This window comes from Podarcis filfolensis (assembly GCF_964270895.1).
Source record: "Podarcis filfolensis genome assembly, chromosome: 14".
Lineage (NCBI taxonomy): Eukaryota > Metazoa > Chordata > Lepidosauria > Squamata > Lacertidae > Podarcis > Podarcis filfolensis.
This window is the reverse complement of record NC_139616.1, coordinates 9,433,786-9,450,590: the sequence shown is the minus strand read 5'-3', so window position 1 is coordinate 9,450,590 and position 16,805 is coordinate 9,433,786. Positions and strand designations below refer to the sequence as shown.

Sequence of the window (16,805 nt, the reverse complement as noted above, 5' to 3'; positions counted from 1 at the left end):
AATGCGGAAGTGGCTGCTCTTTTCCATGAGGACCCACACCTGCAGGGCAGAGCAACTGTAGAGGGAAGGAGAGGCACAGCAACATCTTTTCCGGTCAGGCCTGTACCCTGTGCCATCACTAGACCAGGAGTGGGGACCTTTTTCTCTTGAGGGCTGCATTCCCTCCTGTGCAACCTTCTAGGGGCCCCTGCCCATGGCTGGTTGGGGCCAGAGGCAAAAGTGGGGGGAACAACACCTGCAAATTTTACCTTTGCACAGTAGGCTATGGCATCTACACCCATTCTCATCCCTCTCTCCATCCAATCAGGGTTCAAGGACACATTCCAACTGGGTCAGCCTGGATAGCTCAGTTGGTTAGAGCATTGTGCTGATAACACCAAAGTTGAAAGGTTCAATCCCTGTATGGGGCAGCTTCATATACCTGCATCGCAGGTGGTTGGACCAGATGATCCTCAGGGTCCTTTTCAACTCTACAATTCTATGATTCTATGAAATAAACTCAAGGAAGGCATGAAGCAAGACCAGTGAGAGATGTGGCCTGAGTCCCAAAGGCCAGAAAGAGAGCCCTGCAGGGTTTAATTGGGCCCCTAGGGCCTGAAGTTCCCCACTTTGCACGAGAAGTGCGGATGTGGTGGGTGGCTGAGAGATCAAGAGGAGCATAGGAATCTAGCAAGACCATCTCAGGGGCATGCCCTTGAACTGCTGGGAATAGTGAACGCAAGCTATTAGGGCTCCTGAGCCAAGAAGCACCTGAGCCCTTCAGATCCTCTCAGACGGAGCTGTCAGAATCAATAGCCACAGTATTACTGGCTAAAACAGGATTAGCAATTCCTCTCTCCCCACTGCTAGCAAGATGGCACTGCCATCGTATGCAGCTCTGCACAGCAGATCAATTCAGCTTCTGTTGCCAAGATGGAACCAGTTCCAAATTCATATGAGCTCCCTGGCCAGGCTTGGATCAACTGCAGAGTCACTGACTCTAACAGTGAGGGGACAAGATGGAGGAGAGAGGGAGACCCAGCGACATATCAGTAAGCCCCTGCCCTTTACACCCAAGCCCTGTCCTTTGTCTTTACAGCTCAAGCATGCGCTCTGCCACCTCTTGTTTGATGCTATTTTGTACTCCTTAATCAGTCTGAAGCAGCAGCTGCCCTTGGCTTGCCGTCCATTGCTCTAGACAGGAACATTTGTCAAGAGGAGTCTGCTTGCATTGATCTCTCGGCTTGGTCAGGGCACCGGCTGACTTGAGACATACTCATCCATAACCAGCAGTTACTCATTAGCTGCCTCTGCACCCCTCAGACATGCACATGCTACTGTACAAGCTGAGCTAGACAAACTGATAGCTCATACTGTTCGGGACACCGCTCAACTGAGCGTGGGAAACGGAGAGCAAGTCCATGCATAATGATGCCAAAGCGATTCCAATCAGGCAAAAGGAGTTGCCGGCTGGATGTTCGCTACCCCTGACCTAACGTTTCCTTGCACTCACCACCAAACGTCACCAGCCTTTCTCTGTTAAAGAGTTAATGTCCAAAATGGCAAAGGAACACATGCCAGACCCTTGATTTTGAGGTTGTAAAAATTCTAAGGTGTGTGATTAGATTTTTAATACGAGATTTTTATTATTTTTTTTGCATTAAAAAATAACACTCAAAGCAGCTTAAGAACAATAATTCTAAGCTGAAAAGAAAACCAGCCAAGTATCCTGGGGTGGAGGAAGGACACAAAGGTTTGAGTAGGGAAGGCCTTTCCTTTGACATACTTATGCAGAAACATAGTAGTATTTTCCTCCACAAATCAGCCAATCTGAACATGTAAGTTGGTCCCAAGATTGATAGCTGGGATGTGGAAAAGCCTGGTAAACCCCAATTTAAATGGGTAGCTGTTAAGGTCAACAGATATCCGAGAATGAAAGACCTGTGTCTTAGGCACAGGAAATCAATGGATTGTACTGCACATCTGCATGTCAAAGCAAAAATCAAAGATACTGCACCTTGGGACACCCACAAGCCCACTACTATGCACTGTTCAAATATCTGTAGCATTCAGAATTTTCAACTTGCAGCATTCCCAGTCCCTTTAAAAGTCTGCTATTGTGCCTGCATCTTTTATAATACAGGCAACAAAAAGATCTTTATGGATGGCACGGAATGGCCACTTCATGCTCAACCAACCATTTCATGCCCATGTTGTTCACAGAAATGAAGGTTTCCTCCAAGGCACACTCATATTGAGGCAAAAAATAAAGGTTGTTTCCTATGGTCCTGGCTTGACGTTCAGCAACAACTCTGCTTTATGGCAGAGAACCTCAGGTCCTTGGCATGAAGTACCAAACCAGTCACATCAATACCAATTCTTGATGGATGCTTTTTACTTAGATACATGAAATCGTACTTGTAAATGCATTTCCCCACTGCTGGTTTCCTCAAATGCCATACCATGTGATGTGTTCACCTGCAGTCCCACTTGGGGCAAATGTACCTTTCACAAGCAACCGAGCAGCACAGCAGAACATGTTTGCAAACCCATCTGCTTAAAAGGAGCAAACACAATGTGCGGGTGTGAGTGACAGGGTGGGGTGTGCAGCTTTTGCAAATCCATTTCAGATAAGCAGGAGCTGCATGAGAGCCTGTTCACAAGCTCTTGTTCAATCCTTGCTAATTTCATTTGGACTTGAACTGATGGATCATATCCAAATGTGAGAAGATGTGAATGTTAGTCATTGTCTGAACTCGGCTGGCAAGGGATGCTGCAACAAGGAAACATTAACATTGCCTGAATGATTCAACTAGGCAAATGGATGCCATGAGAATAACGACTTTTGAGCTAATATCCACGCAGAATTGAACTCTTTCCTACTGCAGCTCTGCCACAGTAAAACAAACAACAGGGCATTGCTGTGATAACATCTACAGGATTCACCATCCCATAGCCTTATCACCAACTATTCTTGAATGGCCTGGAATGACCAACCACCACCACCCTCTCCCTGCAAACAACAAGCTTTCCTGTTGCCTAACCTCCCAAGAGGGAGAAAGCCTAGGGAAAGTGATGAGGGAGCAGGGGACTCAGGCAGCCTCTGGCACGGGCAATCTCCTTCCAGTCTGTTAGGCTGATCCCTCCTCGAGCAGGAAACTGTCGCTTTGGAAAGGACAGACTGTGACATACTTGAGAAGGGTTTGTACTGGCAGCAGAAGTGCACATTCTGCTTCACAGAAGTGGGGGTGGGGGATCCCAACCTCATGCTTGGCTGTCTACAGCAAGCAGCAGAAGAGGAGCCGCTTTGATGGACAGGCCTGGTGCCAGCACACAGATCCTTAGGCAGCTGCTAGGGCCCCAAGCAAGACCAACCACTGGCACCTGTCCTGTACACGACCCCCCCCCTTAAAAAAAGAAAAGCACTGGGCGCCTGGAAGCTGTTATTATAATTTCCCACAATGCCCTGAAGTGATGCTATGCTGGGGCATTGTGGGAAATTAAAAAAAGCCGCTTCCAGCTGCTTAAACACTCATCTAGAGCACTGCTAGCACCTACCATGGGAGCCAGCCAAATTAGGAGAGGGCACTTTGCCAAGGACCCTTCAAAACTGGCCTTCTTGGTTAATGCCATTCATGCAGGACTTCCAACAGCAAACTCCTTTCTAGAATGCAAATGGATCCACAGGGATGGAGGGCAGGCAAGACCCAAAAATTATCAGAGCCAAACCGAAAAGCTCTGAACATTTAAACCTGGTGCCTGCAGGAAGCTGATTTCACAGTAAGTTCCCAAAACCACCATTCCAGCTCGTCTAGCCCTCCCCAATAAATACGTTGAGGTAAGCCTCCTTGCCAGGTGCATCCCTCTTAAGGGTTGTGCAGCCACAGCTGCCAAATCTGTTCCAACAGCAAGAGGCCAACTCCCTTTGCGGGAAACAATGCTGTGGCATAAGCCAGGAAACCAACCCACATGAAGACATATTCAGCTCTGTTTCTACTGTAAACACATGAGTGTGAATAATTTGCTCACACTCTGTATATCCAAGGATGTACAGTGAGAAAGAGGCAAAACACTACAGGGATACAATAGCAGTTTAACCATCAGTGGGGAATGGCAATGATTTTAAGCTACGCTTTCAAGGATTACACTAACATTGGCAGGGGAGGGGCTGTGTTGGTCCATGGGGTTGGGGGGGGAAATCTAACCAGGACCCAATTTATTAGGACCAACTGAAAATTATAAAGAATTATGCCAGCTTTTGTCATTCACATTACCCTTCCTCACACTCAGTGCTGGTAGGGGACCAGCCTGTGACATGTTATAATCTTAAAATAACCTCTCTCTACGCCTAATCACAACTCTCTGGGTCCTTTGGAAAGCTGAAAGCAGAAGAAAAAATATGTGGCAGCCCTTAATGGTAGACAATGCTGTAGGTACAGAATCAAAAGAAGCTAAATTGGGTAGTAATAGCTAGTGGTTGGAGGGCATTCCTTTAGATGAAACCCAAGCCCTTGCAAAGTCCTTTCAGCATGACATAGCCAGGAGCTAGAAAACATGCCAAGCCCTGAGTCACAACACACATGCCACCCAGGCCCTCAGGCCAAAATATACAACACTCCATTGTTCTTTGCAGATTAGCTACCAGCTCACTAAATCCATTATGAGAAGCTATTGGCTTGGTTCAGACATAACAATCTTGGTCCATATTGCCCAAACATGCCCCATAGACGCCTCTCCTTCCCTCAGGCTATTGTGGGTTGTTAAGCCAAAGTTTCCTGTGCCATCTGAACAAGGAAGCTCATTTAAACACTGCCTCCATTTGAAGCGGGATGCTCAAGGAGAAGAGGGGAGGGGCAGGAAAAACGTGACTCATTCTGTCCGATAAACTATGGTTTATCGAACTCATATTGTTAACAGCTAAAACCAGGCCAGCTAAAACCCAGCTGTCCAGAGTGGGCAGGATATAAATATAAATATAAATATAAATATAAATATAAATATAAATATAAATATAAATATAAATATAAATATAAATATATGTTACTGACGACCACTCCTTATGCAATAATTTGCTGCCAGGAAAGCCTGAAAGAAGGGAACCACCAGAAGGGCAATAATCAGCCTACCACCCCCCCCCCAATGCCCTGCAATGTGGAATAGAGAAGTAGAGCTTACAGATTTTGTGTTTGCCTTTGATGGGAAACTTCAAAATCATCTCCTGGGCATTAGAACAGATGAAAACAAACGGAGAAGCTGACTCCTGGCTCATCTGTGGATACTAGAAAAGAACAAAACACACAAAATGGGTTAGCAACACCGCAATGAATTATGAGAGAGAAAGAGAGAGAGAATTGAATGTCTAAAAGTTACACAGATCAGCAAAAATATGCTTGAAGCAGCATAGAGCAATTTAGAATTTAATTGCAGGGAACAGCTCGTTGGCCCGAAGAGCTCTTGAGGTTTATTTAGAGAATAGCCCAGGTGTAAGCGGACCTGCGCTGCATACAGACAAATTCAAGCAGCTACTTCTTAAGACAGGAACTATTTGCCTGGAAATGGAGCTTTTAAAAGATCTTACATAACAGGACTGCTGCTCTAAGGCGACATGACCCCCTCAGGGAGATTCCATGCCCCTAACCTAAATTTTCCTTAGGTTTGTTAGCTTTCATTCAATAGCAAAAGCAAAGAAAAAACATAAGTCTTAGTAGCAGCAGTCTCCAGCCATTTTATGTAAAGACACCAGAAAAAAAGCCTGCAGGTGGAATTCTATCTAATTGCTCAGTAGGAATCCTATCAGTGTTCTCGTCAGTGACACAGAATCACAGAATGAGCACAAAAGGAATCAGAATGGTCACTGAGGGCTAGGCATTTATTTTAAAATTTTATTAAGTCAGACGCTGTGAATTTTAACACAGTTAAATAACCACCTTAGGCTACCTGGCTATTCTGCATTTCCAGCTTCACTCTCACATGCCCTTGGGACTCTCTCATCACAAAATGTTTGCCTACAATTCTGTGACACGAAGGCATAGCTCTGTTTGATCGGGCAGTTTGATGTGGCAGAAGCCAGCCCTTCAGAATGCCCTATTTATGGCCGTGATCCTAGTCACATTTTCCTAGGAGTGAGCCTTACTGAGCTGAAAGGGACTTAACTTCAGAGTATTTACTTTCGTATTTATTTATTTAATTTACATCCTACCTGTCAGGGAACTGCCATCGGAGCCCGAGGGAGAGGGAGGGCTCCAGAGGGGTTCCGGAGAGCGTCCCGGGAGGGAGAGAAGCAGCCCATCTTCTGGGGAAGGAATTCAGCGTAGCACCAGTGGAGAAGGGGGGCAGATGGGGGAATCGGTGAGGTGGCTCCATGACTCCTCGCTGGAGACCAGCGGGGAGAGCACGGGTCCTCCGCTGCCCACACCCTCCCTGCGCAAATGGCTTCCACGCAGGGAGAGTAGGCGGCGACTAGGTGTCAAAGAGCTTATTTGCTGGAAGAAGTTCAAGAAACGCCCACTGACGGATTCTGCCAGCGACTGAGACAGCCACGGGTGAGTGGCTGTCCGGACAGAAAGGGTTCACCCAGGTAGCCTAGCCAGGTGTGGTGTCGATTTACGCACGAGCAACCCCTAGAACCATTACACTACCCTTCAAGGAGTCTGGGGTGGCCAACACATCAATAATGTAAAAATTACCAGAAAAATAATAATCTAAAAACAGTTATCCCAGGGTTGCCAGGAACAGTGTCTTTCAGCCATCAGTACATGCAACTGCGCTGTAAAATGCAGCCACGTGAAATATTAGCAGATCAAACAGCCCCTGCAAGCTACTTTCAGATCTCCAAGGGGGACGTGGAATGGCACGCTCAGTACAGAACGTAGCACTTTCAGAAATCTGACTTTCACTTCTCACAAGGGGAGACCAGAAAGGGATGGACTCTTAGACAGACCTCACAACTGGCCTTTCCCACAGTATGCTGAGGAGAGCCGGCCTGAGGACTAAACAGCAAAGGACACTGATGTGTGAGCTAGATCAAAGCAAACCTGCTAAATAAAGATGAACGCAGAGAATCGCCGGGGACCGAGTGATGAGGACTGAGTGACAAAAATGCCCAAGAGAAAAGGCGCTGGCTAAAGGCAACAAAGAGGTCCAATCTCAGTGGTTGAGCTCTTGCTCAGTACGTGCAGACCACTGAAATGGGGATGGAGATTACAACTCCCATCATCCCTGATCACTGGCTATGCTGGTTGAAGCCAGTGGGTTCCAAGTTTCCCATCCTTGAATTAAAGGATGTCCGATGGCCAGCCCAAAAATGTTTTCTAGCATACCAAGGCCCCCACCCCCACCCCACAAGTACTTAACAGAAGGGCTAGGTGGTTTTATTTATTTCTAACATTGCTACACTTCTCTACAGCAAAAAAATTCTCTGGGCAATTTACAAGTAAAAAATTAGAAGTATAAAGTACAGCGTTAAGAATAAATCCAAAAATTCAGGACAAAACCAGGGGCAGAGTGGCACTGGTGCAATAGATCTAGCAATATTTATGACTGAGAAGCCAGAGAAAAGAAAAAGCTATTCACCAGGCATCAAAAGCAATAACCCAGAAAAAAGGACGATTGGGGTTTCGGCAGGATCACTGAATGGGTTAACAAGTTATGAACAGCTGTACATACTTTGCACAGCAAATAGGTATTAAATGGGAACAGCAAAGCTAGGAAGTTTGTGTTATTACTTAGGGCTGCCTCTCTATACAATCATTATGCTTATCTCAAATGCACTTGAGGGTTGCACAGAGATGTCCAGAGTCCTCAGTCCAGACCGTACATCTTGCATTTCATGGTGTTTGAGTCCCCCCCCCCCAGATTTTTTCCATAAAGTTAAAGTTAAAGGGACCCCTAATCATTAGGTCCAGTCGTGGCTGACTCTGGGGTTGCGGCGCTCATCTCGCTTTATTGGCTTTATTATACAGCTTCTGGGTCATGTGGCCAGCATGACTAAGCCGCTTCTGGCGAACCAAAGCAGCACACGGAAACGCCGTTTACCTTCCCGCCAGAGCAGTACCTATTTATCTACTGGCACTTTTTTGGCATGCTTTCGAACTGCTAGGTTGGCAGGAGCAGGGACCGAGAAACGGGAGCTCACCCCATCGCAGGGATTCGAACCACCAACCTTCTGATCAGCAAGTCCTAGGCTCTGTGGTTTAACCCACAGCGCCACCCGCGTGCTCATTTTCTCCAGATCTGTGTATTATGTGTATACACCTGTGTCTGATGAGAAGGCTCTAGTCTTATAAAAGCTTCTGCCACAATAAACCTGAACATATATAAAGGAACTGCACACCTTGTTGAGTTTGTATGATTTATGAAACAAATAATGCAGCGGCATACATACGCTGCTTTTGCATAATTTCTGCTACTTCGGTGAGTCAGAAGTGAGCATGGTAAACGATATAGGACACCAGTGTCTTACTCTCTGAAAATCCAATGAGTGGAGGAAATCCAACGGGGAAAGGAACATAGTTTAGGAGCACAGCAAATGCTTTCCATACAGAAGAACCTGAGTTCAATTCCCAGAATCATAAAATCACAGAACTATGGTGTTGGAAGAGACCCGAGGGTCATCTAGTCCAACCCCCTGCAATGAAGGAATCTCAGCGAAAGCATCCATGACAGATGGCCATCCAACCTCCGCTTAAAAACCTCCAAGGAAGGACAGTCCACAAATTCCTGAGGAAGACCTGAGACAGCTCCAGTTAAAAAGATCTTAGGTAGCAGGACTAGGGGAAACCTAAGGCTAAGACCCTGTAGAACAGCTGCTAGCCAGAGGAGAAAATACTGGGAAAGATGGGGCAATGGACAACAATACCTCAAGGACTGCCTCTTTCCATATGAACCTACCCAGACCCTGAGACCAGCATCTGAGGCCCTTCTTGTGTGCCTTGAGAGGTCCAGAGGATGGCAACACGAGAACGGGCCTTCTCTGCAGTGGCTCCTCATCTGTGGAATGCTCTCCCCAGGGAAGTTCGCCTGGCACCTTCATTATACACCTTTAGGCCCCAGGCAAAAACGTTCCTTTTTAACCAGGCCTTTAGTTGATCTGATTGACATCCTATGTCCTTTTAAAATGGGGTTGGGGGGGTTATTGGGTTGTTTTATTTTGATTATATATTTTGTGGTTTTATATTTTCATTTTGTTATGTGAACCGCCCTGAGACCTCCGGGTATAGGGCAGTATATAAATTCAATAAATCAACCTTCCCCCAACTTGGTGCCTTCCAGATGCTGTTGGACTACAACTCCCATCATGCCTGATCATTGTTATTGCTGGAGAAGGCTGCCTCAAGATAGGTAACCTCACAAGTGGCTTCCCTTGAGACGGATCCAGAAGCTGCCTGCATGTTGACTGGTGCGTCTGGATGTGCACACATTACACCTGTCCCAAGGGAAGGGTGCCGTCTGCTGGGCCACGTTTACATTCCAATTATTGACAAAGCCCTGAACAACTAAGAACCAGATGACATGAAAGATCACTGCCCCTTATGCAGAACAGTTCAATCACTGAGGTCATTAGGGAAACCCTATTAGAAGCACAATGCCCTATAGACTGTTGTAGGGTTGTGACCAAGAAGTGGGCATTTCCCAAGACATCTCCAAAGCTATATTAATCAGTACCTTAATCAGTTACTGCTTACACATTTTCAAGTCCACTGCCACAGCCTTAAGGGCTAGAGCTTGTGGGGGTTTTTTATTTAAAAGAGAGAGAAATAAATCGAGGTTTTGTTATTCAGGGCACCCAATTTGGTGCCCAATATCCAAACTCATGCTTGTGAGATGTGCAACATGCATGCAGTCCTGCTTCAGCCAGAAACCTGACCTTGGTTTACTGCTTGCTAAAAAAATCAGTAGCCACAAAGCCATCTTCGAGAAGCATACTACTACTCAATGTATATAATTATGTCAGCGTGAAGTGCTCTCTCCTAATGCCAAAGTGCTGCAATGGAAGGCAGAGGAGGGCAGGCAAATTGCACTCAGAGCTGTGGGGGAAAGCAAAGAGCTCTCCGCATAGCCACTCGAAGCCCTTCTTCTTTACCAGTGCCTTCACTTTGCTAAAGCTTATCTTGGCAACTATCTGGGTCAGAAATGTGTGCTTTTCCCAGTGCTGGCACTCCAGCTGTGCGATGAGCAGCTGTAAGCGTGCATTAAAACTCATGCCTGCAGCCGGGAAACGGGTTTTTGCAGATGGCATCGGATGAAGTGGGCTCCGGTCTGGGAAAGCTGCTGCCACAATAAATCTGTTAATCTCCAAAGGTGTCATGATGACACCTAAGCTGGCTTTGCCTTTAACATGGGGAATGCACATACCTCTCTGATCGCCAAACAGTAAGGAAGCTTAGATACTAGGCCATTCAGTTTGCTTCTCTTTGGCTGTCCCTGGCAGGAGGTCTTCCCCATCCTCCCAAAAGCATGGGACAGTTTCCAGCTAGATGGAGCCATTCAACTCTTCCTTCCCTGGAATGCCTGCCATTAAACTGCTGGCATGCACACTTTTGCAAGCAGATACCAGCTGAATTGGTATATTTCAATACTTGGGCATCTCTGCTGTGTGCTGGGAGTGGATGCCACAGTGGAGAGTAACCAGTTGTTGCATAGATCCAACATACCACGTGGCACAACATTCTAACCCAACTCTCCATTTTCTTCCTCTCCAAAAGATGCTAACTTCCTTCACTCAATCCATAATTTCTATTATGCAATTCACTGCCACAAGATGTGGCAATAGCCTTTACATCAGGGACAGGGAATTTGAGACCCTTCAGATGTTGCTGGACTACAACTCCCATCGGCTAATGACAACATACCCAATGGTCAAGGACGATGGGAGCTGTAGTCCAGCAAGATTTGGAGGCCACAAATCTTTTGCTCTTGGTGTAGATATCTAAACAGAGATTCAAATTGTTATAGCCTTCCCAAGCAAAAGACTACACTTTGTTTGAGAAGCAGGGCAAAGCCAGCTGGCTTGAGCCAACATCCAATTTCTCCAACACAAAGTGAAGTAATGTTGCAGTGGGTACAACTGGCTGCTTGTGCAGATTCACAGATTCAGTAAAGCAGAGCAGGGGGATCTGAAGCCCTCCAGATGTCACTGGACTCCATTGGCATGGCCAAAACTCAGGGATGAAGGGAACTGCAGCCCAGCACTACGTCTAGAGAGCTGAATACAACAAGACCCTCTTTCTCAGATATAGCTATCAATTTTTTTGTTTTGCCCTGATTCAAAATCTCAGCTGCAGATTCACCACCAGGCTGCCGTCTTAAGGTAAAGGGACCCCTGACCATTAGGTCCAGTCGTGGCCGACTCTGGGGTTGTGGCGCTCATCTCGCTTTATTGGCCGAGGGAGCCAGCGTACAGCTTCCGGGTCATGTGGCCAGCATGACTAAGCCGCTTCTGGCAAACCAGAGCAGCGCACGGAAACGCCGTTTACCTTCCTGACAGAGCAGTACCTATTTATCTACTTGCACTTTGAGGTGCTTTCAAACTGCTAGGTTGGCAGGAGCAGGGACCGAGCAACGGGAGCTCACCCCGTCGCAGGAATTCGAACAGTCGACCTTCTGATCAGCAAGTCCTAGGCTCTGTGGTTTAACCCACAGCGCCACCCGCATCCCAGGCTGCCATCCTACGGACCTGCAAAAACACTGATCTACATCTTAGACAGATGTAAGGATGAACAGGATCATGCAGATGACACCCTTCCAAGCACAATAATAAAACATTATACTGCGAATTCTCCAGAGGACTAGAAAAGGTCACATGTGCTAGAGAGGAATGCAGCGTTACTGTGCTTTTTCTTTGGCTGGGTGTTTTGTGTGACAGAAAGCATACAAACCATGTACACTATCTTGAGCTCCTTGGAGACCAGGTGGGATACAAGCACAGTGAATTAAAACAAACAAACCAGATCTCCTGGCCTAAGCTCAGATAAAATAGAAAGGAAGAGACAACCAAGGTGGGATATAAAAACAAACAAACAAATAAGGCAATAGCTCCATTGCATTCATTTAAAGCCATGGGGTGAGATTTTTAAAAGCCACACAGCCTGTGGTGTGAAAGTCTGCTAGGTCAAGCTGAGACAGGTGAGAAAGGAACTGTGCAAAACCACTGTCGCTAATAGTCATGGATTTGGTAATCAAAATGGCTTTGCTAAGAAGGAAAAGAAACACACACACACACTAACTGCCTCAACTGCTGAGGTTACAAGCCACAGCCCTACTGTGCTGCTGAATGCAAGCAACATCTTCCCTGGAGGCTGTTGAGAGCTTCTATCTGCTGCTTGCAGATAACAGAAACATGCTGGCAAGTGGTTTGGCTGCTTTGAAGAGGAGATGGACGCATCTTAGCCAGGCTGCTTCATTTCCCTTTCATCTCGCACTTATGCAAGCTCCTTGTCACTCTTCACACTGCCCACCCTGAGCAGGAAATCAGTTGCAAGCATGATCAAGTCGGGAGTAGCAGCAAAGGAGGCACCTTGGGGGCGCAGGGGAGACAGCCCATGCCCCTCTCTCAACAAAAGGCTTGGCAAACAGTTCCAGGTCTGTGCTACATATGTATATCCTTGCATAAGTTGGACACAGATGGAACAACCCGGACTTTTCTCATTTTTTATAGCCTATCATTGAAAAGGAAATATTTTCCAAGGCAGTTTACAAACACAAGCAATAAATAATAATAATAATAATAATAATAATAATAATAATAATAATACTACTACAGTGGCACCTCGGATTACATACGCTTCAGGTTACATACGCTTCAGGTTACAGACTCCACCAACCCAGAAATAGTGCTTCAGGTTAAGAACTTTGCTTCAGGATAAGAGCACAAATCGTGCTCCGGCGGCGTAGCGGCAGCAGGAGGCCCCATTAGCTAAAGTGGTGCTTCAGGTTAAGAACAGTTTCAGGTTAAGAACGGACCTCCGGAACGAATTAAGTACTTAACCCGAGGTACCACTGTAATAATAATAATAATAATAATAATAATAATAATAATAATAATAAAACATTCAAAAGGTTCGCAAAAGGAAAGCAACAGCAGCAGTGACAACAATTCATAGAATTGTAGAGTTGTAAGGGACCACGAGGGTCACCTAGTTCAACCCCCTGCAATGCAGGAATCTTTTGACCAACAGGGCTCTCAAACCCATGACCATGAGATTATGAGTCTCATGCTCTACCAAATGAGCGATCACATCAATGAGACTTTTTCAGTGAGTTGATAGTTCACATTTAAATGCTGGGCAAGATGCTGCAGCTCTGGAATTTATGCTATCAGGCATCACCCTCAACCGTCCATCCCTCTTTTCAGTAAAGGGGGAATTAAGACTTACCAACATGGTGCAAATTAGGCTTTTTTCTCATCTAGTCTAACATACTGATTCCACCTGACCCCATTTTTTCGCTTGTTTTGCTTAGACAAAGAGTTCTGTCGAACCTGAAAGCTTGCTCGCTTCCTAATATTTCAGTTGGGCATTATTAAGGTGCTGCCTACTATTACTTTAGGATTTTTGTCCTAACACAGCTATCTAGTTTAAAAATAAAATAAAACCCTAGTGTGTAGAATGTACGTGGATAGCAATGGGTATAATTAGTTCTTGTTTCAGTTTTGATCTTCAGCTCTAAATGGCCTCCTCATTGCTTGAAAGCTGTGTATCCTCTTGGATAGTTGCTAGCTGTCTTCTATACGTAATTAATGAAAAGGGTGTGATTTATGCACACTTTTTCTGAAAACAGGCAAAATGCTTTTAATTAAAGGCAACCAGACCAGATACTGAGCATATCTAGCCACACTGACATGTATTATTTATGGCATTGCTTACCAACAGAAAAATATAGCAGTATTATCTATTTTAACTCTGTAAGTACGGGCATAGAGATGTGACTGAATAAACATAAATGATGTTTCAAAATATATATGTTGGCTACTGAAATGAAATTATGGAAGCAATCCGCTCCCTTTTCAGGAAGTAACGATGTCGTTTTTAACGAAAGAAGCACTTAATATGATTTCTCTCAGGCTAGAGTTTTTTGGCATTCTGCATTGTTTTATTCAACAGTTGCACAAGAGGAGGGAGGCCAGCATGCATCCAGAAACTGATCCACAGGACCGACCTGTGTTGACCAGGAACTGGGAACCTGTGGCACTTCAACTCTCACCAACCTCAACCAGCATGGCTGATGGTCAGGGATGTGGCAGTGTGGTGCGGAGATTTATATTTGGACTCAAGTCCTTACAGGCTTCTTCCCAAGCATAAGATTACGTACACTTTGTTTGAGAAGCAGAGTAAAGCTAACTAGTTTGAACTAGCATCTGGTTTCTCTAACACAAACTGTCTATTGGTTATCAGGATCTGCAGTAGAGAATCTATGGCCCTACAGATGTTGTTAAGACTACCCCTCCCATCATCCCTGACTATGGACCATGTAGCTTGGAAAAGATGGGAACCGGAGTCCAGCAGCAGCTCAAGAGCACCAGTTTCCTACCTCTGATCAAGATGCTAGGCAGCTCTGCTGTGACACTTTTTAAAAAAACGGATGCATATTAATATATTTGCCTCTCATTTTCAAAAGCAGTCTTCTGGCTTCCAATGTGGAATGGCTTATATTCTATTCACCTCCTCCACTGCTGGGAAATTTATTTGTTTGGAGTCTAGCAAGAGCTGGAGAGTCACCAGTTCGCTAGCCAAGAGCCAGACCAATGCTCTGGTGTAATGTTTTATTTCCTTTTTATTATTGTGCACACTCATTGCCTTTCTCCTTACTTTTCCTCTCTCTCCTCCCCCCCCCCCTTTTCTCAAATAAAGAGAATTTTCTCAAATAATCAGATCTCTGGGCTTGACTGGATTCTTATAACACCTGAGGGTTGGGTGTCCTTCCATGATGGCTAGGCTGTTTGGTTTCAAATTAATGGAAGATAAGGAAGGGAAGGGAGCTGAAGCGACTGGCAGAAGACCAGGAGCTTGGCTAGCAGTCCTCCCGTTCCTGAGTAAATAAACTGCAAAGTATTGGGTGTCCCTCTGGTGGCAAGAAGAGAGCAAAGAGGCAGAAGGCACATCATTAAGAGCCACAGAGCTTCCCCTATGCTATGTCACACAGGTATGATCAAGGTTTGCTTTATATCAGGAGTGGAGAGTCTTCTGCCATCTGAGGACCACATTACCCAGTGGAAAGCTATTGGGGACACATTCCAGGAATGGGCCAGAGCCATACACCATCTCATACCCTTAACCATATAGGTATTATAGGGACAGAACTACTCAAACTGTATAGAAATCTATTCAAGTATGCGACTACAGCGGCAAAAATGTTGCTTGCCCAAAAATGGAAAGAAGAAGTCCCGATGAAAGAAGAATGGATACAAAAACTGATGGAATATGCAGAAATGGCATACAAAAAAAAGGGGGGGAGAAATCAAGATAGGAAACTTTTTATAAAAGAATGGAAATGGTTTATGGAATATTTACAAACTGTAAACAGATAAGAACATTGGCAGGATTACTGTAATAACCTGCAGTTTCATAAGAGTATATATTTAAAGCAGGCAAATAAATGAGTAAATTAAATTAATTTGGATATGCAGAGAATATTTAAAATAAATTTAAGGAACTGCAGAAAAAGGGGGAAGGAAGTCTTGAAATGTTAAAATGAACGGAAAATTGTTGAAATGTATAAAATTGAAAATCATATTTTTTTAAAAAAACAAAACATATAGATATTTCCCATGGAAGCAGAAACATATATTTAATTCTTAAACCTTCCATTTCTCCATAGACTTTATTTTACAAAGTCTGTTTAATAAATAACAACAACAACAACAAATCCTCCCCACCACCGTTTATTTGCCCTGACCATATAAAAGTCAAAAGCAACTTAGTATTTTCCACAGAAAAATTCTAAGAATGGCAGTGTGCACACTTTGCACATATATCAAAGCCCTTTTCCCCTCTCAGCTGCTGCCCATAGAACAGCTAATTGACACAAGAGCACCCAGAAGGACAAGGTAAAATCCAGCTGCAAGCTGCACCCAGCTAATGGCCTGGGCTGGGGTCCCCACCCATGCTTTCTATATACACCTGTAATAGGTAGGTCTGTCAGTGGTTGAAGAGCTGGCTGCCTAGAAGAAGATAACCTGAAAGTCAGATAACCTGGCTTGAAGAATGCAAGACTTCAGAAAGTTTTGCTACATCAGAAGGAATCCAACATGTGTTATCAGCCAACCATCCGTGCCACATTTCTTTAGCACATATACATCCTGCTACCTTCCTTCAATCAGGAAACTCAATCATGGCGTCCCATCCAGGCAATGACCAGACCCAGCTCTGCTCAGCCTCAGTAAAGCGGTTGCGTCACATGCCCACAGGTGAGGTCCAGGAACAGAACACTGTGACAAAACCATGCCTGGCTCTACACCACTGCTCAGCCACTCTAAAGACAGTGCTCCTTTCTGCAGAGCTCAACCCAATGCAGCCATATCCCAAACCATTACTCATGGAAGCAGTGAAGGACAGTGGAAGGCTCTCCCACTCCAGAGGACCTCTCCAGGTGAATCATCATGGTTAGCTTAATCTTGCCAGCAGGAAGGTACAGGTACCGCTGTACCTTTGTGCCAGCCTCCCATAACCTGGTGCCCTCTGGGTGTTTTGAACTATAACTCCCATCACGGAGCAACACTATTCCCCTAGAAGAGCTGCACTTCCCAGATTTCCCTGGGAAGAGAAATCAATTGTTAAAGCACTCTGGGAACTGTAGCTCTAGAAGGGGAAAAAAGGTGACTCCTAATAATT

General features: G+C 45.2%; 1 protein-coding gene across 1 annotated transcript in view; it reads right to left on the bottom strand.

Moving 5' to 3' along the window:
* TRIP4 (thyroid hormone receptor interactor 4) overlaps nucleotides 1-16,805 on the bottom strand; it is a 38,831-nt gene that overhangs the window by 1,606 nt on the left and 20,420 nt on the right. Inside the window, exon 12 of the mRNA XM_083586613.1 lies at nucleotides 5,155-5,257. Coding sequence (XP_083442739.1) covers nucleotides 5,155-5,257 — 103 coding nt within the window. The remainder of the gene's footprint in view (nucleotides 1-5,154; nucleotides 5,258-16,805) is intronic.